This window comes from Petaurus breviceps, unplaced genomic scaffold, assembly GCF_028583685.1.
Source record: "Petaurus breviceps papuanus isolate PSGF00001 unplaced genomic scaffold, PetGlider_PUasm1.0 118, whole genome shotgun sequence".
In the NCBI taxonomy this organism is placed as follows: Eukaryota; Metazoa; Chordata; class Mammalia; order Diprotodontia; family Petauridae; genus Petaurus; species Petaurus breviceps.
Window position 1 is genome coordinate 13870546 of NW_027185616.1, and position 25657 is coordinate 13896202.

General features: G+C 39.8%; 2 protein-coding genes across 2 annotated transcripts in view; one reads left to right on the forward strand and one right to left on the reverse strand.

Annotated features, from left to right (window-relative positions):
- The window catches only part of NDE1 (nudE neurodevelopment protein 1), a 26579-nt gene extending 19314 nt beyond the window's left edge, over positions 1–7265 (forward strand). The window contains exons 6-9 of the mRNA XM_069086494.1: positions 246–425; positions 1122–1213; positions 4288–4439; positions 5375–7265. Coding sequence (XP_068942595.1) covers positions 246–425; positions 1122–1213; positions 4288–4439; positions 5375–5468 — 518 coding nt within the window. The 3' untranslated portion in view covers positions 5469–7265. The remainder of the gene's footprint in view (positions 1–245; positions 426–1121; positions 1214–4287; positions 4440–5374) is intronic.
- A 143-nt stretch (positions 7266–7408) lies between these two features.
- MYH11 (myosin heavy chain 11) overlaps positions 7409–25657 on the reverse strand; it is a 129616-nt gene continuing 111367 nt past the window's right edge. The window contains exons 33-42 of the mRNA XM_069086501.1: positions 23209–23421; positions 22266–22478; positions 18576–18737; positions 17382–17510; positions 16897–16985; positions 16256–16379; positions 15325–15533; positions 14230–14338; positions 13968–14140; positions 7409–8363 (exon numbers count right to left, since the gene is read on the reverse strand). Of these exons, the coding sequence (XP_068942602.1) occupies positions 8231–8363; positions 13968–14140; positions 14230–14338; positions 15325–15533; positions 16256–16379; positions 16897–16985; positions 17382–17510; positions 18576–18737; positions 22266–22478; positions 23209–23421 (1554 nt within the window). The 3' untranslated portion in view covers positions 7409–8230. The remainder of the gene's footprint in view (positions 8364–13967; positions 14141–14229; positions 14339–15324; positions 15534–16255; positions 16380–16896; positions 16986–17381; positions 17511–18575; positions 18738–22265; positions 22479–23208; positions 23422–25657) is intronic.

A 25657-nucleotide genomic window follows, 5' to 3' on the forward strand; every position in this document is an offset into this window, starting at 1 on the left:
TGTGTGTGTCCAAGTCCAGTACTTGAGTAGGACATAGAAGCAGAACATGAAGTTCACAATCTAGTTCATTTTGAAGGCCTGTGCGGAATGGAGGGATGGTTCTGTAGCTGTGTACTCCATGCTCTCCAGGTTCCTTTAGAATCCATCCCATCAGTTTTTTTTTTACAGTCAACATTTATTGTAGATACACGGTGGCCGTTTAGATTGAAAAGAGAATAATTTTCTTGTATCCTTATTCTTGTAAGACTTGCGACAGGAATTAGCAGTGCAGCAGAAGCAAGAGAAACCCAGGACTCCTATGCATAGTTCATTGGAAGCAGAGAGGACAGACACTGCTGTGCAGGCCACTGTGTCTGTGCCATCTACACCTGTAGCACACCGAGGACCCAGTGCCAGTGTTAACACACCTGGATCATACAAGAGAGGTAAAGGGATGGTGAGAGAGATTCCTGGCATTTTTGAAAAGAGATCAAAAGGAGGGAGGAGCAAGATGGATAGAAATCCTAGTTTGTTTTTATATATGTATGTGTACATTTATACATGTGCATATGTATGGCATCATTCTAGTATCTGAGTTATCAACCTCATGTAGAAACTGAAAAAACAGCTGGTTGTGTTCTGAACATTATCCAAGAAACTTGTTTAACCTTGAGTAAATTATGGGGTGAGAATTCAGTGAAGTTAATTCTAACTCCAGTCGTTCCATTGATAAATTGCCTGGGCCTGGTCAAGCCACTTAGTTTGACTCTTGCGTCCTTTTTTACATCTGTGAAACAGATACAGCATTACCTATGTTCTAGAATTCTACTGAGCTAACTGAGTCGTGGAAACACTTTGTATTTAGTATTTAATGTTAACAGGTACTTTTATTAAAGATAGAAATATTATATTGTTCTAGAATTAGGTAGTATGTATTTTGGACTTCCTTGGAAAAACAGAAATATTTGCCACATACTACATAAGGACTACAAGAGTTATCCATAGAACAAACCCTATGAAAATGTCTCCTAATGAAAGTGCAGAAAGGAATCTGGCAGAATGCTTCTCTGCCATACCTTGGTCTGTGGGGCCTTGGAGTCGTATAGTGTTGCTAAGAGCTTTCTCCCTTTGCACATGCTAAGGGTTGGAGGACAGTTACGGGGGCACTCCTCTCACACCGGCTGCCAGGATATCTGCACTGAACATCGTAGGAGACTTGCTTCGGAAAGTCGGGGTAAGAAGAGACAGCTTCCTGTTGTTTTGTATGACCTCTTAAGGGTGTTGAATTCAGACCCAACAGTAGGACTTTAGTTGAGATTTGTTTGTTTATTAATAAGGGAGTTGTATGAATTTTATGCTTGGTTTTGGCTCTTTGAGCAACATAATGTGACACTTGGATGTTTTATCTGCATTTGATTGAAGCAGATTTCTTTTGAAAAGTTGAATAGTTCAAGTCTTAAGAAAAGTGATCCAGGGGCAGTCAAGATGGTGGAGTAGAAACAGGACTTCCTCGGGGCTCCCGATCCCACCTCCTCCAATTCATATAAAAAATGACTCTAAACAAGCTTTGGAGCTACAGAACCCACAAAATGACACAGAGAAGCTAACCTCCTGCTGAAGACATCCTGGCAGGCCAGCAGGAAGCAGCTAGCACAGCACTCTGTGAGCAGAGCCCAGCCCCAAGTGAGCCTGAGATTTCAGCCTCAGGGTGGCCACAACCAGCCTGCTAGAGGGATTTCAGATCACCAGCAGTGGTGACGGTTTCCAGAATTATCACCCCGTAGATGTGAAGGACAAAGTAAGAGGTCAGTGCAGTGTGGACCTGGGAGTTAGGGAGTGCAGTCCGGCCTTTGCCCCCTGGAGGGAGAAGCAGCTGAGGTGTGTTGGATTTGTAGCCACCATCACATGGCTGCTTCAGAGCTCCTGGCCTGCATATTGTAGGGGGACCAAGTGACCAGTCTGAGGGGTAATCGCTCTTGCTTTAACCTACTTGCATCTGGATCACTGTCTGGAGTGACAGAGTTGAATAGAAAATTTGACATTCAGATACAAGAAGCAAGAGAAGCATGAGAAGGTAAACAGGGAAAAGAAATCATAAGGAACTTATTGAAGTTAAACTATTTACATCCCTACATGGAAAAACGATAATTGTAACTGATGAAACTTTTCTCAGTAGTTGAAGGGAATATATATATATAGTCTATATATGAGGGTGTATGGGCATATGAATACATATATGAATGTGTGTATATATGTTTATAGGTATACATAGGTAGAGGGCACAGGACCAATTGAATAGGAAGGGATGATACTTAAAAGGTGAAATTAAGAGGTGAGAGAGGAATATAATGAGAGGAGATGGAGAAAGACAGATTGGGGTAAACTATCTCATATAGAAGAGGCAAGGCAAAATGGTTACAATGGAGGGGAAGATTAGGAAGGCAAAAGGGAATGGGTCAACCTTATTCCCATTGAATTTGGCTTGAGGAGGGAATGAAATACACACTAAATAGGGTATCTCACCCTCCAGGAGAGTAGGGGGGAAGGGGATGAGAGGGAGGATGATGGAAGTGTGGGCAGGTTGGGGGGGAGGGAAGTTGGAAACACCCGCTTTTGAAAAGGAACAGGATCAAAGTAGAGAATAGAACAAGTGGGAGGTGGGATAGGAGGGAGGGAAATATAGTCAATCTTTTGTACTATATCTACTATGGTAATGTTTTGCATTAGCCACACGTGTACAACCTATATTGAATTGCTTATCTTCCCAGTAAGGATGAGTAACAAGGGAGGTAGGGAAAGAATCTAGAATTCAAAGGTTTAAAATCAAATGTTTAAAAAATATATATATGTGTGTTGTTATTATTATTATTTTACATGTAACTGGGAAATAAGACATACAGGCACTGGGGCATAGAGATCCACCATGCCCTACTGGAAAGTTGGAGGGGGCATGGGGGAAGATATGGGAGAGAGCTGTTTTGGGGTGGTGGGTAGGGGAAAAACTGGGAGAAAATTTGTAACTCAAAATCTTGTAGAAATGAATGATGTAAACGAAAAAAAAAAAATAATATTCTCAAAAAAAAAAAAAAAAGAAAAGTGATCTTTGTGTATTGTCTTCTCTATTTCAGTGTAAGGTCCTTGAAGGCAGGAACTGTCTCATTTGCTTTTAGTTGTATCCCTTACACTTAGCACAGTGCCTGGCACGTAGTGAGTACTTAATAGATGATATTTTTATTTAACTTTAACAACGGAACTTCTTGAGGAAAGGTTAGTTAACATAAGCAGGAGGCTGGTTTAATTTGAGCTTCAGCACTTTGTTCCTGCGTGACAGTCCTACCTGTGCAACCTAGGGCAAGTCATTTAACCTGTCTAGCTTTAATTTTCTTATCTTAAGTGAGAATATTAAATCTGTTGATGACTTTGGTTCCTTCTAGCTCTCAGTCTATGAATCTATGTATTCTGGAATAGAATTCACTTAGAACCCTTTGTTTTCAAACCAAGACATTCGATGCTTTGCCCAAGGTAACTGTATTTTACTAGGCAATGTACCTAGATTATTCTTCTCAAATTGACTTTTAAAAATGTCTAGAGATTTACTTAATTCTAAAACGTTGAGGGATATTTTGAGGCCATATTTATTTTTCTTTGTTTTTCATGCAGTTAATTTCTTAAAGAGAACATTTTAAAAGGCTAGGACAGAAAACTTACTTTTATAGGTTTGGTATTCACTGCAAGGGAAACTCTTCCATTTTGGGACTAATATGAACATTCTTTGTAATTTGAAAAAATGATAATTTGAAGGCTGCAGAATGCAAACAAAGCTCATCCTGTTTTCTGTATGAGTAGGTCCCGATATGTACGACTTCATGGAAACTTGGAACTAATTCCTTTTGCTGTTGCTCTCACTCTTCTTCTTCCAAGAGCCTAATTTCATTAAAGTTTATCTTGTTTTTCATTATGTTGAACAAAGTCTAAAGTTCAGCACTGACTGATTTCTGTGCCAGGCTCTGAGGCTGTCTTGATGTTGCTTTACTTTTCACAACGTTTGTTTTCATGGGACAAAACCAGTGCCTGGTTGAAATTTAGTCTGCCTTTGCACTTATGCCCATGTTTAAAGTCCTAAACAGGAACTTCAGGAGTTCCTTTACTAATCTATTAATGAGGCATGTTTCATTAGAACTGTGTAAAAATGCAGATAGGGTTCATCTTTTTGTAGAGACCACTTAATTTTTTTTAAACATTTTTCTGGAATTAACTTGGCAATAGAGTCCTTGTCTCTAACTCAGAGATGAAAACATTTCTCTTTAGGCACTGGAGTCCAAACTTGCATCCTGTCGAAACTTTGTGTATGATCAGTCCCCAAACAGAGCAAGTGTTGCATCCTCAGGACGAGGCATGAAGACTAGAGATGGCAGTGACAAACGGCCAAACAGCACCACTGTGCCTTTGGGAGAGAAAGGGTTAGTATTGGTTGATGTAATTCCCTTGCAGAGGTAGGAGAAACAAGTTACTGGTTCCATTGGAATAAAAAGTCTGCTTCCTCGATGATGCCCAGTGGCAGTCACATTTATTCCCCTAATATAATCTTCCCTACACACACACACACACACACACAGCCACATACCCTCACGCATACTTTCTCAAAATCAAGAGAATCCTGACAGTATATATTATCTTCTTTACTTTACAAGAAATGTGGTCTGGGCAAATAGCTGAGGAGATGCTTATTTCATTTTACTATCCTAGAACATTGGTTTGTAACAACAGTATGAGAATTCTGCAGTTAAACTCATGTCAACTAAGTCATTTGTGCAGGAATCTGTTATTTGTCTTTATAACTTTAAATTCCACTCTGTTTCTTGGAAGAGTATTTTATTTTTTCCAGAACCTTCAGGAAATTGGCATTAAATTCTGGTGAGATAAGATTACCAGAGCTAGTCAGAAAATACATAGTTGTCCTAATCTACTTTGTGTATTTGGTTGAATTGTTTTTGTTTTGTTTTTAATAAAGGTTATGCAGAAGCTTCTTTCACATTCATGAAGTTTATTTAGAAATATGCCCACCACCTTTTTAAACTAAGAGCTAAGTTTCTAGGTAACTCTCTGTCAGGCAAAAGTGAACCAGGAATTTTTTTGGTCCGTGATGTGAGTGTGATTGCAGATTTCTTCTGAACTATTAGAAATCACTGTTTTTACAGACAGTTTTTGGGAAACTGAACCGATTAATCCTATTACACTAAACACTGACCAGAGGCAAGTATAATCTCAACTATAGAGGAGGGAATTTGTGCACAATTATTGGCCTTCTGATTCTGCTTCTAATTATTTTGTGTTTCCTGATGTGAGCAAATTACTATCTACTGTATTAATAGCTTAATTTTCATTCTGTCTTAAGGTTAGGAAAACGACTGGAATTTGGAAAGCTTCCCTCAGGTATTCCATCACCATCACTGCCGTCACCACAGGGTGTAGTCAAGATGCTGCTTTGAAAATCATGGGTGTTGAAGACTGTGGTATTCTAGTTTTGTTACTGTTTTTTTTTTTTAAACTAATCTTTTAAAATTAGTATGAATAAAATAACAAACAGGCATAGTAGTTAACTCCATGTGTTGTGGACCAAGTGTATTATTTGGAGAACTAGCCTGCAGGCAGCAGTTTTCTTACCAGATTTAGTTGGGTGTTGCCACTGTCTTATAGTGGGAAGACCGAACATTTTGTCACCTGTTTTATTGTGGAAATGGCTGTAACTTAATTGTGACCAAATACCTTGCCAACTCAGAGGTCATAACTGGCTTTATAGCCAGGGGGATGTTTTGCTAGTCATTGGCTCCCCACATATGGGCCTGCCCATCCTTCCAGGACCTTTATTCACTTAAAACCCATTTTGTCTAGGAATTTCCAGTGATGCATAGACTTATTAAGGGATGGTTTCATTTAAATTATTTCTAGGAATACCAGATAGTATTCCTGAAGAATACTTCTTTTAAAAAGGCCTAAATGGTATGGGGCTACCCTTGTTACCTGGGCAGAGCCTTTTAACTTCTCACTGAGTTATTTAGGTGTTTTATCCTAAGGCTTTTAGTCCAGTTCCAAGTTCATTTTGATTTTGACCATGGTCAGTAAAAGTGGGTTACTTTGTAAGTAAATTGTAACAGTTGACTGTCTGAGTCTACTTGCAGGTGTTGGTTTCATTTTCAGATTTCGTGAGGCAAATTGAGGCAGGTTACCCCCTGTAAGGGAGGGGAGCTATATAAAACAGGCTTCATTCAAAGGCAAATTTGAATTATGTGTGATATCCTTTAAACAGCCCACAATGGAGTTTACTTGTTTTGGAAATTTTCCTTTCCTTCCAAAAAAAGACTATGGCCTTAAGATTGCTAAAACCTAGAGGATTCCATGTAATCTGCAATATTCATCACTGCTTGTTTGTAACACCTGTTACGTATCTTGTGACTGGACCAGGGAAGTGCAGTAACTTCAGGGGCATATACTTATCTTGATGAATCAAAAGCCTTTGCTGACAACCTTCCACTGAGTTAGGTTTGGGGAAGACAGCAAAAATCTTTGAGTTGGGAATATAGTTTTAATTGCTACTGAAATTATTAAGTGGAAATATTGCTACTATTGATGTTTATTAATCTAAGAAATGTTCTTAACCTGTATCAGAAAAAAAATACTTTATTTTTCTAAAAAAAATTTTTTGTCAAGAGTAATGCTTCAGTTTATTTTAAACTAAGCAATAAATCCAAGCTAGTTATTTAATGTCATTATAAATAGGTGCATACCCTATCTAATGTCTCCAGATGGTTCTACAAAAGCTCAGTAATTGGTAAAATGACTTTACAGGGGGCAGTTAAGTTCCATAGAAAAATGTTATAAATGGGCAGTCAGCCAAATGATGTTACAGTGGGGGTTTAGTGACATTATGTCAAGGTTTGGTTATAATTTATTAAGTATTTAATATTGTGAAGTGATATTGATTAGGGCAACATTATATGGGGTATGCTTTTATTTGTACTTTGTCATGTGGTTTAAAGCCTTGTTTTTTTTAACCAAGAAAATGGATATGAATTGAAAATCATCTTTGAAAATAAATTATCTCCACACAGGTAGCCTTTTTAGAAACATGCTGTTTCAGGTGAGGGCACTGATAAAGGTGTGCCAATATTCTTTCATTTTACCAGGTACTTGTTACTTCTTATAATGGAAATTAGCAGTCTTTAATTTCCTTGAATCTTCCTTATGTGGTTGAGTCAGTGTACAGAATAAAGTTTTTTCCTTAATGATATATGTGTGCAGGCTGGTCTTTTGCCATCTGAAATTCTAAACAAATCTATTGCTACCCCCATATTCTTGCACTCAACACTCAACGTCTGCATTGACGTTTGAAATGATCCTGGTCACCAGAGTTTGGAAAGATTCTGGAAGTAAGAAATTCAGAACCATCCCCCTTTCAAGTCCCTTTCCTCCATTCTTCCCTCATAATTTGGCTTCAGGTTCCACAGTGATTTTCATTGGCTGTTGGTGTCAACTTCTCATTCAACTCAGTTCCCAGAGAGCCTCTCAAGTTGATTTCTGCCCAAGGACTCCTATTTTCCTCTGCCAACAAGAAAAACCCATTGCATTCTAGTGATTTATAACCTTTTATTAGTGAAAGTGTCCTTAAGCACAATCAGGGTGCATATAAAACAGTGCAACATTTCTGCTTTATTAATTTGAGCAAATTATTTCATTTCTAATGTGTGACTAATGAAGGCACTTTGTTGTTTTGGTGAACTGTGCATCAGAAGTGTAGTATCCAGGAAAGAAAAGAAACAAACTCAAACAAGGGCATATGCAGAACAGACAAAGGGTATGCAGTTAAGGAAGGATTATGGGGACAGGACCACCTGATGTGGTGACTCTGTCCCCATTTCATGTAAACTAAGGCTCATCTGGGATTAAAAACTGCCAGTGATTCAATACTGTGGTTGTATCTTCTTTCTAAAAATCTCAAAACATTTGCACAGTTCAGGAGGGACAGAGGAGGCATGCATGGATGGCACATGTTTCCTGGTAAGAATTTTTTCTCTAATTTGGTAATGATTGAAAATTTCAATATATACCCTGTAGACAGGGCTGTGCTTTTTAATCATTGCTGTAAGAGTGTTTGTTGAGTGTCTTGTGGTACTGGAACTGAAAATTGATTTAGACAGTGCTAAATATTGTCCTTTGGAGTATCTGACTACAGTGCGATATGCCAGCGGAGTATTTATTCACTGGCTTTGGTTCCATTGAAGTCTGTATCTCTGGCATCTACTTCATCATCTGACCCTTCTGCATTTTCAATCACTCTTCGACCTCCAGATCTTCTAGGTGGGGCAAAGGATGTCTCATTTCCTCTCCTAGGCATTTTGAGAAAATAAACATCATTTAGTAAACAAGTTCTTCTCCAGTCAAGATTGGATTAAAAGGGGGAAAATGCATCAACTTGAAAGTACAATTTGAAATCAAGAAATCCAGAAGTCTTTTCAGGTGTAGATTAGATAATTTTAAGTTAGCCCAAACATGTCTATTGTGCAAATTCGAGGCTATAAAGCAGAAATAATCATATTTGGAAAATTATGAAGGTCATATTTCTGCCTCATCTTTTTCTCTATGAAAAGAGTTAGTTTTCATTTAGACTCTTTTATGAAAGTAGGGCTCTCCATTCCTAGGAAAGTCCAGGGCTAACTTTCAGTCTCATAGTAGATGTTTGTTTCTTTCCTCCCTCAAAATACAGTTTTATTTACAGTTTAAAATAAATAACCAAAGGTATCCTTTAAGAAGAAAAAGAGTCACAAAGGGCATCTTAAGTGAGCAGAGCACCAACCCTGGAGTCAGGAGGACCCAAGTTCAAATCTGGCCTCAGACACTTAACACTAGCCATGTGACCTTGGGCAAGTCACTTAACCCCAACTGCCCTGCCTTCCCCCCTCCAAAAAAAGCCAAAGAAGAAAATGAGCCTGCAAATAGTGGGAAAGATGAAGAAGCAAGAGACAGGTTTGGGTTTGTTTTTTTCCCCAGCAGAGTAACTGCAGTAGTTGAAATACGTGGGCAGGAAGCTATCCCCAGCTTAGTTTTTTATGTCTCTGACCTTGAAGATAGGCCTTGCTCCCTTGTCTTAGAGCAAGCAAAGTGTGTCCTGTAAGAGAATGTTATCTAATAGCATCATAATTCCAGGTAGACATGCTGAAGGCAAGAGAAGACCATCGTTTTGTTTTTGTTTTAATTCCAAAGGAGAAACTATATTTAGAGGTAAGATTATAGACATAAGCAGGGGCCTATATTTCATGATTGCTGAGAAAAGTAGCAAAAGTCGCTCAGATTGTATCGGAAACATGAAAACACTGGCCTGTAAATGCTACCAGCTTTTGGAATGTTTCCAAGTGGGCAGCAATCATGGATAAATGGTTAAAGTTGCATCATGTCACTGCAGAAGACTAGGTCAGCTTCACTCACTTCAGGGATGGATGTTTAGGCCTTGAAAGCCACCTTGGAACTTCATGGGGTTGGCAGGAACTCTTGCAGGCTAGCTATTATAGCTATTACTTTGATCTTCAGAGCTTCAGTAAGTTCTACTTAGACTCACTCTAAAAGCTTAATCATGTAGGGCAGCACTTCCCAACACCAAAGTCAGTGACATACCAGTGGGAAGGGGGAAGTTAACGTACATACACATACATAGAAATAGCAAGGTGAGACACATTGGGGAGAACTAGTGTACCCCTCTGAGTAGGCGTGCATACACACACACACACACACGCACACACACCTTCTCTGTGCCACAGTTAGTGGCATGCCAAAAGCTGAAAGAAAAGGGAAAAGACCAAGGTTGCCCAGGAAAACACAGACAACTCCACGTGTTAAAGCGTTCCAACTAGGTAGTGAGAAATGGATATTTGGGGGCGTAAAGCACCGGCCCCAGAGTCAGGAGGACCCAAGTTCGGTTCCGGCCTCAGACACTTAACAACCACACACAAAAACTAGCTATGTGACCTTGGGCAAGTTACTTAACCCCAAATGCCCTCCAAAAAAAAAAAAAAAGAAATGGATATTTTAGGGAAAACACAGATGCAGCAATTGAATGTTATGAAAAGGGCCCAGGGTTTGGAGTCACCCCTGAGTTTCAATTCATCTCTACTACTGTTTGATTCACTATGCCTGTGTGATCCTTGAGTGAGTGACTTAACCTCTTAACCTCAGTGGTCTCCTCAGTTTCCCCGTTCTGTAAAATTAGACTGGACTAAATCATTCCTAAGGTCCCTTAAATTTTAAATCCTATTATCTTACAGTTAAAAAAAGAATTTTAAAATCCCCGCTCTTTATGGTTTCCTGCCTTCTGTTCTGTTTCCAGTACCCAAAGGAGATTTATTTTGACCTAGAAATCTCAGTCTTGAAGGGAAGTAGTTTCAAACCCTAGTGCCAAGGGTTAATAAGGATGGGTCTATTTATACTATGAGATAAGGAAGCCACTTAAATGTTTTATATAAAGGCTTGGTCCTAGAGTAAGTCAAGCTGAGTAAACTTCCCTAGAAAAAAATCACTTGCTCTAAGGATAATAATACTTTGAGGATCCTGCTTAGTATCCTAAACCAGCTTCATTCCAGTATTTGACAACTTTGCTAAGAGGAGGCAGTCTCCTCTTTGTAGCAAATCAAGCCCTAGGCTTGTTGGAACAAGTTCCTGCCTTTGTCAGAAAAAGAATGCTTCACCCTCTGCCCCTCTCCCCCCCAAAAAATAAGTGAGCCCTAGAGCTGCATCTACTAAAGGATTCGGGATGGTTCTGCAGAATTACACGGCGAGATGTAAAGCTGCGAATAAAGCCTTTGCTAAGACATGATTCATCTTTAAGTATTTTGTTGATAGTAGCAAAGCAGAGACTGCCCCAAAGAGAAGATTCACGCAAATATTACAACAGAGGGTTATTTGGCTTCTGAAAGGAAACCAGGAGCAAACTAGTTTGCAAATGATATAACTTTAGATAGGAAAAAACAATGAACTATTTTCAGAAATTTAAAAATTCATCTCTTGCAAAAGACCTGGGAAATTTAAAAATTCATCTCTTGCAAAAGACCACAAGCATTTTCAATTGAAGAATTCTGCCCTACATTCCATGAATGCATTGTTCTGTGCTTTTGAAAAACAACGCTGCCATAAGGATGGTATAGCTGGTTTTGCAGTGGCTAGCCTGGGCCTTCTTATAAGCTATACTGAGTAAAGTGGCCACTGGGAATTAGGACGTTCTCAAGCTTCATGCAGTTCAGGCACTAATGAAATATTTTGGTGATTCTTTCCCTGATATCAATCCTGTTTGTGCAAGCATAGTTGTGAGAGAACATTGTTTGTGGTCTCCATAAACGTGGTGCTTTGTGATTTAATATGATTTGTGAACCACAATAGCTAGATGGAAGCTGTTTTCCTTGCAAAAAAAAAAAAAAGAAATTGTGTCAATGGCAAAATATTGATGCTCAATTATCAATGTGTTTTTAAGGATGCAGAAGAATTCATGCAGATAAGAAAACTAGCAATTCATTCAGTGTACAGCTTCTCATCCTTGAGAATAAAGTACTGTTTGGTGTAAAATCACATGCTAGCACGGTTCCTAGAAGTAGGGAAAGAAAACGGGACAAGGGGTAGTCTTATTGTAATATTTGTCTCTTGGGATAAAAGACAAATTGGTACCAAGATGTTTAAGCCTTCAGATTTTGCAGGAGTCTCATGGACATTTGCCAGGGCAAGAAAAACGAAAATGGAAACTTGGTACAACAGAAATGAGCTACAAAGCTGAAGGCATGGTACCTGGTGAGTCATTGCGAAGGTTCCTGTGGACCTCTGAAACAAAGAGAGAAGAGTCCCTGGTGGTTACCATTGGAAAGTGGGAAGAATTCCATTTATTTACGTACTTTTCAACAAAATTTAAAGCATTTGGTATAGCACCTTTAAACCAGCCTTGCAGATACCTGATGTCTATGGCAAAGATACTGACTTTTACAAAGCTTTTTAGAGAGAGGGAACTAAAATTAAAAAAAAAAATTAAATTAAAAAAAATGGTTGGGGGGCAGCTAGCCCTGGAGTCAGGAGGACCTGAGTTCAAATTTGGCCTCAGACACTTAACACAAAAACTAGCTGTGTGACCTTAGGCAAGTCACTTAACCCCAATTGCCCTACCTTCCCCCTCCAAAAAGCAAAAAAAAAAAAGCTACATGACTTCATACTTTGTGAATGTCTTGCACTATTTCCTCCCTGCTCAGACAAAGGAGCATTCAAATGCCTCGCGCCAGAAGCCTGCCTTTGACACAGAAGTTGAGAAGTTGTAGATAAAAGGCTTTTGGTAACATATCGGTTTTATCTCCCCTTGGTATAGAATCAATCATCATGCTCATTGCCTTTATACCCAGTAAGGGGTTAGAAATAGATACCCACCATGTAACTGGCAACATGCTAAACAGTGTCTTAGGTCATAGAAAAAAGAAGAGTTCCTATGGTCCTGTAAGTAAGGTCTATCCTGCGGAGACAGTAAATTCCTCTTCTCTTTAGAGTGCCACATTTCCTGAAGAAGCCTGGCCATCCTTGCTGAGTTGAACTACTACTTGGGACCTGACTACAAGCTTCTCCTCATCACAAAGATGAGGCTGGATTACCTTTCTAGATTTGAAGACAAGAGTGTGACATCTGAGCAAAGCAAAAGACATATTGAACTTTTCCCAACAATTATTTGGTATATATTTTGTATTACCAATTTTGGCTGTCGATTATCTCTTTTTGTGTCCAGCTTGTAATTTACTTGATGTCAGGGATGTCTTATCTTTTCCAATACCTCCCTTTTCTCCCCAAGTGTTTGGTATAAAGCTAGGCATCCCACGAGTGCTCAATGAATAAGTTGATCAGTTGATATTTTTATACACAAAAAATAGCTTGATGGCATATTGTTCATTAGAGTTAGGCATAATTAAAAGTGGGGAAAGTTCCTTCCAACATTTTAACCCATAACTCACCTAAGACCTTAAAAAGAATAGCATAATTTAATATATCCCAAAACCTTTGCTTCGTAATTTGTCTCATCCACCTGCATGAACTGCTGAGACTAGCCCCTGTCAGCTAGTCCTTGTCCAAAAACTTTCAGCAGCCAACAATGCTGTCCTGTTCCCAGGACACTTTCACTACTAGCAAGTGAGGCCTGTGTTCTGTGACAAATGGTGAGATAATCTCCCCTTTTTGGGCGGTGGGGGCTAGAAATGGGACCTTCCTGGAGGCATGGCGGAGAGCTGTAATCCTGGAGGGGGCCCTTGTGAAAGTGGGATCTCAGAGCTTTCTTCAAATGGGCCCAGGCCCTTTGACTATTGAGAGGTCTTACTGTGGACATAATTCTTCTGTGCTGCATCTGCTCCTCCTCCTGGAGAAGATAGGATAGGAAGATAAATGTGTATATTTTCAAAGCACTGAGGTGAATTAGGAGCTAAGGAGAAGGAAGCAGTTTTCATTGACTTTCAGCTAACTGGAAATTTCAGAAGGGATCTGAGCATCAAAAGTCACGGTCCTTCCTACCATCCATATACCTTCCTTTCTTCAAAATGTCCTACCAGTACCCTGCAGCAGCTGGGTGGCACAGTAGATAGAGTACCAGGCCTGGAAGCAGGAAGACTCCTCTTCCTGAGTTTAAATCTGACATTAGACACTTACTAGCTGTGTGACCCTGGGCAAGTCACTTCACCCTGTTTGTCTCAGTTTCCTCATCTGTAAGATAAGCTGAAGAAGGAAATGGCAAGCCATTTCAGTATCTTTGCCAAGAGAACCCCAAGTGGGGTTAGGAAGAGGTGGACATGACTGAAAATGACTGAACAACAAAAACCTGTGCCCTAGGCTTCTGCAGGGTTCCTGCTCCGCCACACTGTTTACCAAGCAAACAGAACTTCCAAGTCTGGGAAGGCCTTGGTGGAGGCCTCTAAAGGCTGTGCCCAAGACCTTACCTGAGTTTGTTCTTGAGTGCATTCACCTCCCGACCCATGGCCTCATTGCTCTCCGTGGCTTCGTCCAATTCTCTTTGGAGCTTCCGGCGGTTGGCATTGATGCGCTGGGATTCTTCTTCTGCCTCCTCCAGTTGTCTCTTCAGCTGCTTCACCCTGGTGTTACCCTTCTCAGCCTGGGAGGGGAGAGCCAGAAGTCAGGAAAGGGCAAAGTGCAAGGTGCTAACTTGTTCTGGGAAGGAGACCATCTGCCCGGTTGTGTTACCTGTTCTTTGTACTGCTCGGCTAGCTTCCTTTCGTCTTCCACTTGCAACATGACTTCTTTCAACTTCTTGTCCTTCTGGCGTAATGTCTTGGTAGCTGCCTGTTTTTCCCTACAAACATCAGAGGAATAAAACAAATTTACCGAGTGCCCACTATGCATAAAACTGTTAGTCTTTGAGGAAAGGTAGGATGATAGATCAAACACAAGAGTTTGCAGTCTTGTAGTGAAAAACACATTCATCTCCACCTTGAAGGAGATGTTTTCCTTTTTGGGGCAGCGAGGTGGCACAGTGGATAGAGTGCTGGGCCTGGAGTCAGGAAGATCTGAGTTAAAATTCAACCTCACTTACTTGCTGTGTGACCCAAGGCAAGTCACTTAACTTCTGTTTGCCTAGGAGGCAACTAGGTGGCTTAATGAATAGAGCATTGGGCCTGGAGTCAGGAGGCACAGAGTTCAAATCTGGCCTCAGATACTTACTAGCTGTATAACCCTGGGCAAGTCATATAACCCCTATTTGTCCTAATCCACTGAAGAAGGAAATAGCAAATCACTCCAGTATGTTTGCCAAGAAAACCCCATCAATAGCATTGATGTGCTATGGTCGATAGGGTCATGAAGAGGTGGACATTACTGAAGATGTGAGATGCAGAGGGCTTTTTTTTGGGGGGGGGCAGGCATTCCTTATTCCTAGTTTGTACTTAAATGGCTTCAATAAATTTCAGAACTTACTGCTACAGGAATATACTGTGATCCTTGACCTCAATTATCTATCATCAAAGAGAGAATGCTTTTACTTCAACATTAACCTTTCCATGGAGACTCTGGAAAAACAAACAGTTTGGAAAGGGAAAATACCTTCTTCTGGTGAAAGATAATTGATTTTATCATAATGGATGATTTATACAAGTTCACATTGTGGTTAATCACAGTCTGTGGTCCTCAGTTCCTTAATGCCTAGAACTGAGCTAATTCCTACCTTTCCTTGCCTCCAAGTCAGGATATTTTCACTGGGTTTGGGGGGCCAGAGCTAAGGACTCTGACATCCTCCTATCCTCATGGGCAGATAGGTACAAGTGGAGCAAGGTTCTCTGGTACCTGGCTTCCTGCTCCACCTGTTCCTCCAACTGGGCGATCTTGGACTCTAAGGCAGCAATAGTCGCCTTGAATTTGGATTTGACAGCCCCCTCCATCTCTTGGAGTTTGCTCTTCAGCTCCTTGTTCTGCCGCTCAAGTTGCTGCCGGGCACTTTCGTTCTTCTGGGCTGCGCTGCGCTCTGTGGCCAATTCATTGTTGAGCTGCTCTGCCTGGGTAGGTGTAGAAAAGGAAGTTCAGGGTTCAAGGGAAAGACCCATTCAACCTCACAAGGAAAGGAATTATGACTTTGAATCTTAGTGAAAGACAAAAACCATCTAGGATAATGATACAAACACTTTCATTGAAATACATGCAAGGTATAATAACTCTTTAAAACCTCTAGTTTCTGTATGACCAGATTATATACTACACACTATAGGGTAAATAATAACCCTGTTACTCTTGGTAAATGGTAATAGTAGTAATAATAATGATAATAGCATTTACATAGTACTTTAATATTACATTATTGATATTTAAATAACAATGATAATACCATTTACATAGTGCTATAATATTAAATTGTTAATATTTAAATAAGAATGGTAATAACATTTACTTTAGTGCTTTAACCTTTGCAAAGTGCTTTACAAATATCTTATTTCAGCCTCACAATAACTTAGGTGCCATTTTTATCCTCATTTTACAGGTGAAGAAAATGAGGCAGACAAGAGGTTAAGTAACTTGTCCAGAGCCACAAAGCTAGTAAGTATCTGTGGCAGGGTTTGAACTTGGGTCTAACCAGCTTCAGGTCCAGTACTCTATGTGCTGTCCCTAGTAATGGTTAATGGCTATTGCAGAGGTGACTTCAGAGTCATACTGTGTATCATTGCAACTTGAACATCAGGAATGCCTTGGTCGATCCATTTCAGGCACTCTGTCAAGCCCTTACCTGCTGCGTGGCTTTCCTGAACCGGTCACTCATGGCCTCCATGTTGCCCTGTTCTTCTTCCAGTTCTTCTTCTAGTTGGGCAATTCGAGCCTCTAGGCGGCGTTTATCATCTTGCAGGGCATTCCTGAGTAACAGAATGGTCATGGGGTTCTGACATCAGCCAGATATTTGGATAATGTCCCCTCTTCAAGCATCTGAGTCTTAATGAGGATCAGCAGATTTTTTTGTCTCTTTCCTTTCCCTTGTCACTTATTTGCCCATTTCTCTTTCTCATGTCTATCACAGCATTTACTCTCAACACCCCTACCCCCAAACATAGAGTACCCTCTGTCAAAAAGTCCTGGATAGGAAAAGCTTGATTTAATTCCTGTTAAGTAATGTGTAATAAGCTCTCCCTAGGGTTTTTTTTTTCCACTCTTAGATTCTCACCCCAGTGACAAAGCTCTGTTGAGAGTTGACATGTGCTTCTCGTTGTAAAGATGGGTTCATCACCGTTGGTCCAAATGATTTTTCTAGCTAATTGAGTTGTGTTATTTAAACACCAGGAAGACCTGAAGGAATGCAAGTGCTCTGCCCCATATGCTCTTTCGTTTTTGCAGTATTACTTGCCCAAGGACTGAGTGTAGAGGCTTGTCTCTTACCTCCCAGATACACTGCTGGCCAGCTCCTCAGTCAATTCATCTTTCTCTAAGTCAGCTTGTTTTCGAGCCCTCTCAGCAGCAGCCAGATCCTGGAGAATTAAGGGGAAAGAGAAATCCGCCGTCTTGAAAAGAAGAGACTTTTGTGTGATTTTCCCAAAAGTCATTCATGGTCTCCCTTGCTTTTCATCCAGCTGGGATGCTAAATCCTAAGCAAGGACCATCCATGTCCATCTACGTCTTTAGAGAAAGTAGGCCAACCAAATCAGACTTGGAAATTGATACTCAGCTTCTTACCAGGTGAGAAAGACAATTTATGTCAGGAAAATAGAAAAGAACTTTAATTTCCCTAATCTTATTACTTTCCTTGGAGAAAGATTGACAGGGAAAAGATTGATATGGGTGGGTGAATTGAGCATACTGATTTATAAGCCTGTCGTTACTACAATTCAACGTGAGGATTTACTTTATTCTGGGTGAGGTCTTACCTCTTGGAGTTGCATGAGATCTGCTTCTAAGCTCTTGGCTTTCTTCTCATTCTCCTTGGCAGTGGCAAAGATCTCTTCTCTAGAGGCCCGGGCATCTTCCAGCTCTCTTTGAAAGTCCTTCATCTGAGCCTGGATTGGTTCAGCAACAGTGGACAAAAGAAAAACTGTGTTCCCAAGAGGGGCTCTGTTCCTTTCTTAACAAAGCTGTTTTTTGGCTTCTCTTTTAGTTCTAACATAGATTTGCCCTGCTTACCACAGGTACCCACAAAGCTACAGAATTCCTCATGATGAATTTTGACTTTTAGCCTCAGACCCCAACACCTACACGAGTCTCTTCTTTGGCTTTATTCTGTGCATCCAGATGGACCCATCTTAGAAGTGGAGTCCCACGGGGGTAGAATTCACCTGCTCTGCTATTCACGTCTGCTGCTTAATATGGGATCATGAACACAGCAGGTGCCTAATGCATGTTAATTGTTAAAAGGAGAAGTCCTGCTTATGTAAAAAGTTTGCGAGACATAATTTCTGGGTAATCATTTTATTAATAATGCCAGTGTGTTTACTAATTAAAGGATGGTCATCTCTCTCTTAGACCAAAGACAATCGTGGCACTGGGCTCAAGGCTTAGATGCCCATTGGAAAACGGGTGTTCTTGAGGGTGGTAATCAACTCTGATTGGTTAATAATTAATGACAGAAAGAATATTACAATGAGGGGCTGAACCTATTCAAATGAATTTTGATTATGTCATTTACATCTTAGTTACCTCCAGTCTTGGGTAATCTATTCAAAGACTTTATCCCAACCAAAACTCCGTAGAGAGCATGATGGTTTCCCAACCTGGATAGTGTCTGAACAAGATTATTTTTAAATTATCATTAGATTTATGATTATATATTATATTATAGATTATTATTATATAAGATTACATTATTATAGATTATTAAGAAAGTTAGTCCAATCTCATTATCAGTAATGTCCTTCAAGAGACTGAACTTTTGAAATCAGAACTTAGGAAAAAGGAACTCTGGATGTCTCCAAATCATTGGTTATTAATAATCATTTTTCTCACTTACAAGGCTGTAATGTTAGAGAGATTGTGTCCGTCTTTTTCTCTGACTCAGAGACCAATGGGTATACCTGAAGTGGAGACCTGCATCACGCCCAGTGAGTCCAAGGAGGAATTCCACCCACCTGGAGTTTACGGAGTTGCTTGATGGCTTCCTCCCTCCCTTTGATGGCCGAGTCAGCCTGGAGTTCCAAATCTTTGATGTCTACTTCTAATTTCTTCTTGGCCGCAGCTGCCAGGGCTCGCTGTTTTCGCTCATCTTCTAGTTCTGTCTCATACTCATGGAGCTAACCAAGGAAAAGAAAGATTGTTGTGGTGCAGGTTTGCTTTCTGGGAGATACCTGGATTTAGCTATCATCCCCTGAGGGGTGGGTCAGAGATGGGAGAGAGCTCAATCAACAGAATTCCCAACTGCTTAGATGGAGTGTCTCTGTTTAGTGACAAGGGTGTAGGTGTCCACATGAAGCACAAATACACTTAGAGCAGACAATGGGGTCCATCAGGGGAATCTGAAACAATTGTTGGTGTGACCCACTGCCACTCAGGTTCCACTACCACTCAGTACTACTCCTGAAGGCAGTGTGCTGGTAAATGTTTAACAATCAGCTCCCTCTACCCCAAAGTACAAACACACCTTTATGTTTAATTTGCATTATTAACATTTTCTCTTTCATTTTCTTAATTCTAGACAATCAATGAATCAAGCCTTGATCTGCAGTGTTTGTCATTTTCCATACTCACCCTGAAATTTTAACAATCAGCTTTCTGGAACTGGTATGAGCTGGCTCTAGGACACCCCTAATAGATGCATTTCTTTCTATTTCCTTCTTTTATCTTTGTCTACTTTCCTAATCCTTCTTCCATAATTCTCCCTTCCCCTTCCTCACATAGGTTTTTTAGAATCAGAACTGAGTTCAGATACCATCTTCTGCAGGCCTTTTCTCTAATTATCTCAGCTGCTGGTGCCCTCTTCTCTAAGGCTATCTTGAAGCCTTATTCTATACACTCTATGTATGTCCTATGTTACTACTGACATACATGTTGTTTTCTCCTTTAGAATGTCAACTCTTTGTGAGCAGGAACTGACCAGTATTATTCTTTGTCCCTCTAGCCAGTCAGTAAACATTTATGAATTACCTTTTATGTGCCAGGCATTGGACTGAGCACTGGGGATATATAAATTAGGAGCAAAAGACAGTCCCTGCCCTCAAGGAGTTCTCAGTCTAATGGGGGAGAGAACAAGCAGGCAAATATGCACAAACAAGCTATGTGTAGAATAAATAGGAAATAATTAAAAGAGAGAAAGACACTGGAATTAAGAGGGGTTGGGAGTGGCTTCTTGTAGAAGACAGAATTTTAATTGAGACTTAAAGGAAGCTAATGGTAGGTGGAAATAAGGGGGGAAAGCATTTCAGACATGGAGGACAGTGAAGGAAAATGTCCAGAACTAAGAGATGAAGTGTCGTGTTTGTGAAGCAGCCAGGAGGCCAGTGTCACTGGATGTAAGAGTGCATGCGTGGGGAGTAAGGTACAAGAAGACTGGAAAGGCAGAAGGTAGCTGTGTTATGAAGGGCTTTGAACACCAGAGCATTTTGTATTTGATCCTGGAGGCAATAGGGAGCCAATGGAATTTGAGTAGGAGAGTGACATGGTCAGACCCCTGCTTTAGGAAAATCACTTTAGTGGCTGAATGGGTGATGGATTCGAGTGGGGAGAGACTTAAGGCAGGCAGACCCATAAGCAGGCTATTGCAATAGTCCAGGCATGAAGTGATGAAGGCCTGCATTAGAGGTGTGGCAGTGTCAGAGAAGAGAAGGGGGCATATTCGAGAGATGTTGCAAAACTGAAATAGATAGGTGTTGGCAACGGTTTGGATACAGGGTCTGAGAGACAGTGAGGAGCTGAGGATGACCCCTATATTATGAGCCTGAGGGACTGGGAGGATGGCGTTGCTCTCTATGGCAATAAATCCTAGTGCTTAGTAAATTGCCTGGCACATAATAAACACTTAATGATTGAGTTTCATTCATTCTATAATAAATGCCTTAATAGGGGAGTACCTAGGGCATGGTGTAGTGAGTAGAGTAAGAGGACCTGACTTAGGATCACCTTTCCATTAAGCTCTTATTTATATATTAGAATACCTATATTTGTCAATGATATAGAAATTAAATAAAACTTCTATTAAAAATTAATAGTAGAGGTGAAATAAAGAAAAATCATCTAAATTTAAGATACTAATATTAAGTCATGAAACAATTAAAAATTTACAAAAATATAGAATTCAGCATAAAACAGAATATTCCAAAATGAATTCTGAATAAAAACAAAAGGTTTTGGAGAAGCTCCATAAGCTCTGTGATCATGTTGATTAACCTCTCTGAGCCTAAATTCCTCACCTTTAAAATAGAAATAATAATATTTGTCTTAGTTAGTATTGTTATTTACTCAACGCCATTGTTGTATAGATCAAGAGAGGTATGTAATGTGCTCCATAATTGCAAAGGGTTATATAATTGTGTGCTGCTATGGGACAAGGTTTTTTTTGACAGTTGCCAATATTGCATTATAATATTGTATTTTAATAGCTACTAATATCACTATTAATTTTCAAGGCAGACGAGAGCTTCATTATGATATGGCTCGCTATAACATGGAATTTTGTTTAACAATTGTTTTTGGAGTTTACCTATGGGAGATTAGTTATCAGAAGGATTTTTGTTATAAAAAGTCTAATGGCATGAATGAGTGAAAGAATGGGTATTAAGTTCTCACTACTCTGCTGAGCACTGGAAATACAAATACAAAAGCAAAGATAATCCTGTTCCTCAAGGAGTTTATATTAATAGGGGGAGACAAAACACTTAAGGAAGCAGTGTCTAGCTGCACAGTTTTTTGTTATTATGTGAGCACTATTTGTTGAAAACACCCAGGAATTTTTTCCAACACCTTTTGTGTTCATTAAGAATTCATCCTGGAATATTCTGTTTTATGTTGAATTCTATATTTTTGATTTTTATAAATGTTAATGAAATGTTTCATGATTTAATATTAGTATCTTAAGTTTAGATAGTTTTTCTTTATTTCACTTTTACTATTCATTTTTGTTTTGTTTTGTTTTTGGAGGGGGGGAAGGCAGGGCAATTGGGGTTAAGTGACTTGCCCAGGGTCACACAGCTAATCACACTGTCAAGTATCTGAGGCCAGATTTGAACTCAGGTCCTCCTGACTTCAGGGCCAGTGCTCTATTCACTGTACCACCTAGCTGCCCCCTACTATTAATTTTTAATAGAAGTTTTATTTAATTTCTATATTATTGGCAAATATAGGTATTCTAATATATGAACAAGAAAGAAAGAGAATAAGACAGCATGACATAGGCAATGAGTTAGGAGTTTAAAGTCCTGAATAACTGAATTCAAATCCACCTCTGACACTGACTAGTTATACAATCCTGAACAAACCCTATTTTACTCAGGTAACTCTAAGACATAGTGGATGGATTGAGCATAGACTATTGTAAGGGGGTTTCAGTGTAGGAATCCCATATGCTTGCTGCTGGCCTTGCATTTGTGGATAAGAAACTGACCAAGTAAGATAAAACTAAGGAGAATATAGCTGTAAATTATTGTGCATGTCTATTAACTACTGTTTGCGAGTTATCCTCCCCCCCAAAGATATGTATATGGATCTTAATGGTACCCACATCATTCAAGTCAGCTAAAATGAGATATGTACATGTTAGCTATTATTATTGTTGTTGTTAATCTTTATAGGGGCCAGCCTCTCCTTTCCCTCCCCATGGGGAACCTCACCTGCTTCTGCAACTGTCTTCTCTTCTCTTCATTCTGCTCATCCCTTGCTTGGAGATCTCTCTCAAACTGGCCCTTCAGGGCTTGCATGTTGACCTCCAGTCTCAGCTTGGCATCTTCAGTGGCCTGCAGCTCATCCTCTAGCTCCTCCAGCTGTGTCTTCATCTCCTCCATCTGGGTTTCCAGAGCTCGTTTGGACTTCTCCAGTTCATGGACCTTGCAGATGGAATAAACATTATTACTTTTACCATCATTTGCATAATCGTGCAGCTAGACAGTACAGTGAGTGTTAAGTGTTGCACAGGGAGATCTGAGTCTCAATCCTGTCTCAGATACTTTATAAGCTGTGTGACCTTGGGCCGGTCACCTAACCTCCCTAATCTTCAGATTTCTCATTCATCTACAAAATGAAGATAATAATAGCACCTACCTCACATAGTTGTGAGGTCAAATGAGATAACACATGTAATGTAATCTGCAAGTACATAAATGCTGTAACTATTATATATATATATATATATAACTATAACTATAAAAACTACATAAATGCTATAACTATTATTATCATCACTGTTTTAGTTATTATATAATATAATGAAGATTACTAATGAGTACCCTTGCTTTTAGCTAGACATAAGATACAATAATGTTGTCCCAAAAGCAGACTTTTCTTTTTCCTCCCTAGGTCTCCAATCTCTATCTTTCACATTGATTGCAGTTCTTTCTGTCTCAGCCCCGGTTTCAGGCAATCCTTTAATTCCTCAATGTTATGGTGATGTAAAATGGTTTTGACCCCAGGTCCGTGCTCTGAGTTCAGCCTTTACTTTGCAGATTCTACCCTGAATTGGTAGCTGGTGGGGTCCAGCAATAGCAGGCTCCTATGGTGTCTAAGTACAGGGACCAGTGCTGGCAGGCTGGCACAGTACAGGGATTGGGGAAGACTCACATTTTTGCCCACGTCATCCTTGGAGCTAACCAGATCTTCCATTTCGGCTTTGAGCATTTTGTTGGTTCTTTCAAGTTCTTCTTTGGATTCCAGAGCCTCCTCCAGAGCCCGGGCTAAGGATAAGGCTTTTGTTTCCTTCTCTCGAGCTTCCGCCTCTGCTCTGTCTCTTTCATCAGCGTATTTGGAAGAGATGTTTTTCTCCTCTGCTAACAACTGCAAAACAGTTCCAAAAAAGAGAGGTAAGCACCAGCTAGAGACAAGTGTTAAGGACTTTGGAGGTTGTATCTGCACATGTTTTCATCTTCATTTCTTAATCTCCAATGCAGAAGAAAAAAGTATTACCTGTAGAAATAATTTAGCTGTCTATGCAAACAATTCAATATAATAATTCTGCTTTAGTTTTTCTCAGTTGATCACATTAAAAACCAAAAGCAGCAGAAGTACTTTCTATATGTAATTCTATCATAGTCCAGTGATGGTTAATGCTGGTCAGAACATGGCTCGATTGAAATCAAATCCAAATAAGAACTTAATTCTGTTATGGGCCCATTAACTTTGCTATAGTCCCCCATTCACAAGTATCTGTCACAAATATGTATTCTTGGTCACAAGAGTGGCCAGGGGAGAGGGGAGATGACCAGCACAAACCCATCTCTGCCACTAGAAAAACTCAAAGCATAACAAACTTGCTATTAGCACAATCCTTATCTGCAGAGGAAAAAGTACAATTTTACATAGTAACTCTTCATTTATACAAAGATCTGGCTACTGGAAAATTTAAGCTTCCAGAAGATAACTGGAAGTAAGAAAAACAAGCTTCCAACATCCATACACTTTTACTGTATGGGAGAGGTAGAGAGTCAGAGAGTTCGATCTTCACCTAGACACTAAAATAGATTAGAAGCAGCAGAGGGCAGACTGACAACAGGAAGAAGAAATAGCTAATAGCAGTGATAGGAACTAAAACTGAAAAAAAAAATAGCTGCATTGTAAAAACAACAAGGGTGGATAGGTGGAGCAGTGAATAGAGCACTGGCCCTCGAGTCAGGAGGACTTGAGTTCAAATCTGGCCTCAGACACTTAACATTTACTGGCCATGTGACCTTGGGCAAGTCACTTAACCCCAACTGCCCTGCCTTCCCCCTGCAAAAAATAAAAACAAAAACCACAGAAGTCTGGGACCACTTAATATAAAGGGACATTAGTCCCCTATAGAAGGCCAGGTAGGGTTCAAACATGTCAGTCTAAGACTTCAGATCTTTAACTCATTGCTTTAAGTGCTTAGCTCTGCAGACATAACATATACAGAGCACTTATTCCTATTATTCTATAGTACAGGTACTTCTTCTGGGACAATCGAAGTACACACCTGGCCTTCTATAGTGCTTTGCAGTTTAAGAGGAATGTAATGGTCGGAAACACTCATTATTTCTGCCCACTTAGGGCAATTAGGTGGTGCAGTGGTTAGAATACTGGACCTGGAGGCAGGAAGCCCTGAGTTCAAATTTGCCTTTAGACACTTTACCTGGAAACCACTGACCCTCTGTTTGCTCCAGTTTCCTGGACTGTAAAATGATGATTACCTCCAAGGGTTGTTGTGAGGATCAAATGAAATATTTGCAAAGTGCTTAGCATACATTGGTTATGCATGACAACATACAGTAGTTGTCATATGAATATTTATAATAAATATTTATCTTTTCCCCTTCCCTTCCCACCTACTCTGTGACTCTACAGTGTGATTCTTTTTGAGTTAAAAAAAATGGGTTTGTGAAGCTCAAAACAATGAGGCCAAATCAAAAAATCCTATGAAGATGAATATGAAATTCTATCTTTAGATTTAAAAAATCAACTTTCTTAGTTCAAAGTTGGAAAAACCATGGCTTAACAGCAATCCCTATCTTTGAAAAAAGACAGGGATTTTAGTTGGTTGCAAGTTCAATATTAGGCAACAGTGTGTAACACAGTCGCCAAAAAAAGCAAAAAAAAACCAAAAATACAGAATATCAAGGAAGAGATAACAAGCAACATGATCATTCAGATGCATCGTCATATGAGACATGGTTAACAAAAGCAGAGAAAATTAAGGAAGATATAAAGTCTTCAAATATCTAAAGATTCTCGTCAAATTGGCAAAGATAAAATCCAAAAATATGAGAAGATGGTTACAATGATACACTGTTGATAGAATTTTTAATTGGACCAACTTTCAGAAAACAATTTGGAATTATGCAAGAAAAATCACAATTAGGGGCGGCCAGGTGGCTCAGCAAGTAAGAGCACCGGCCCCAGTGTCAGGATGACCTGGGGCTCGAATCCGGGCTCAGATACTCAGCACCACACCCAGAAATAACTGGCTGTGTAACCTTGAGCAAGTTACTTAACCCCAATTGCTTAAAAAAAAAAAAGAAAAATCACAATTTCATAGTCTTGGACCCATCAGTCCTAG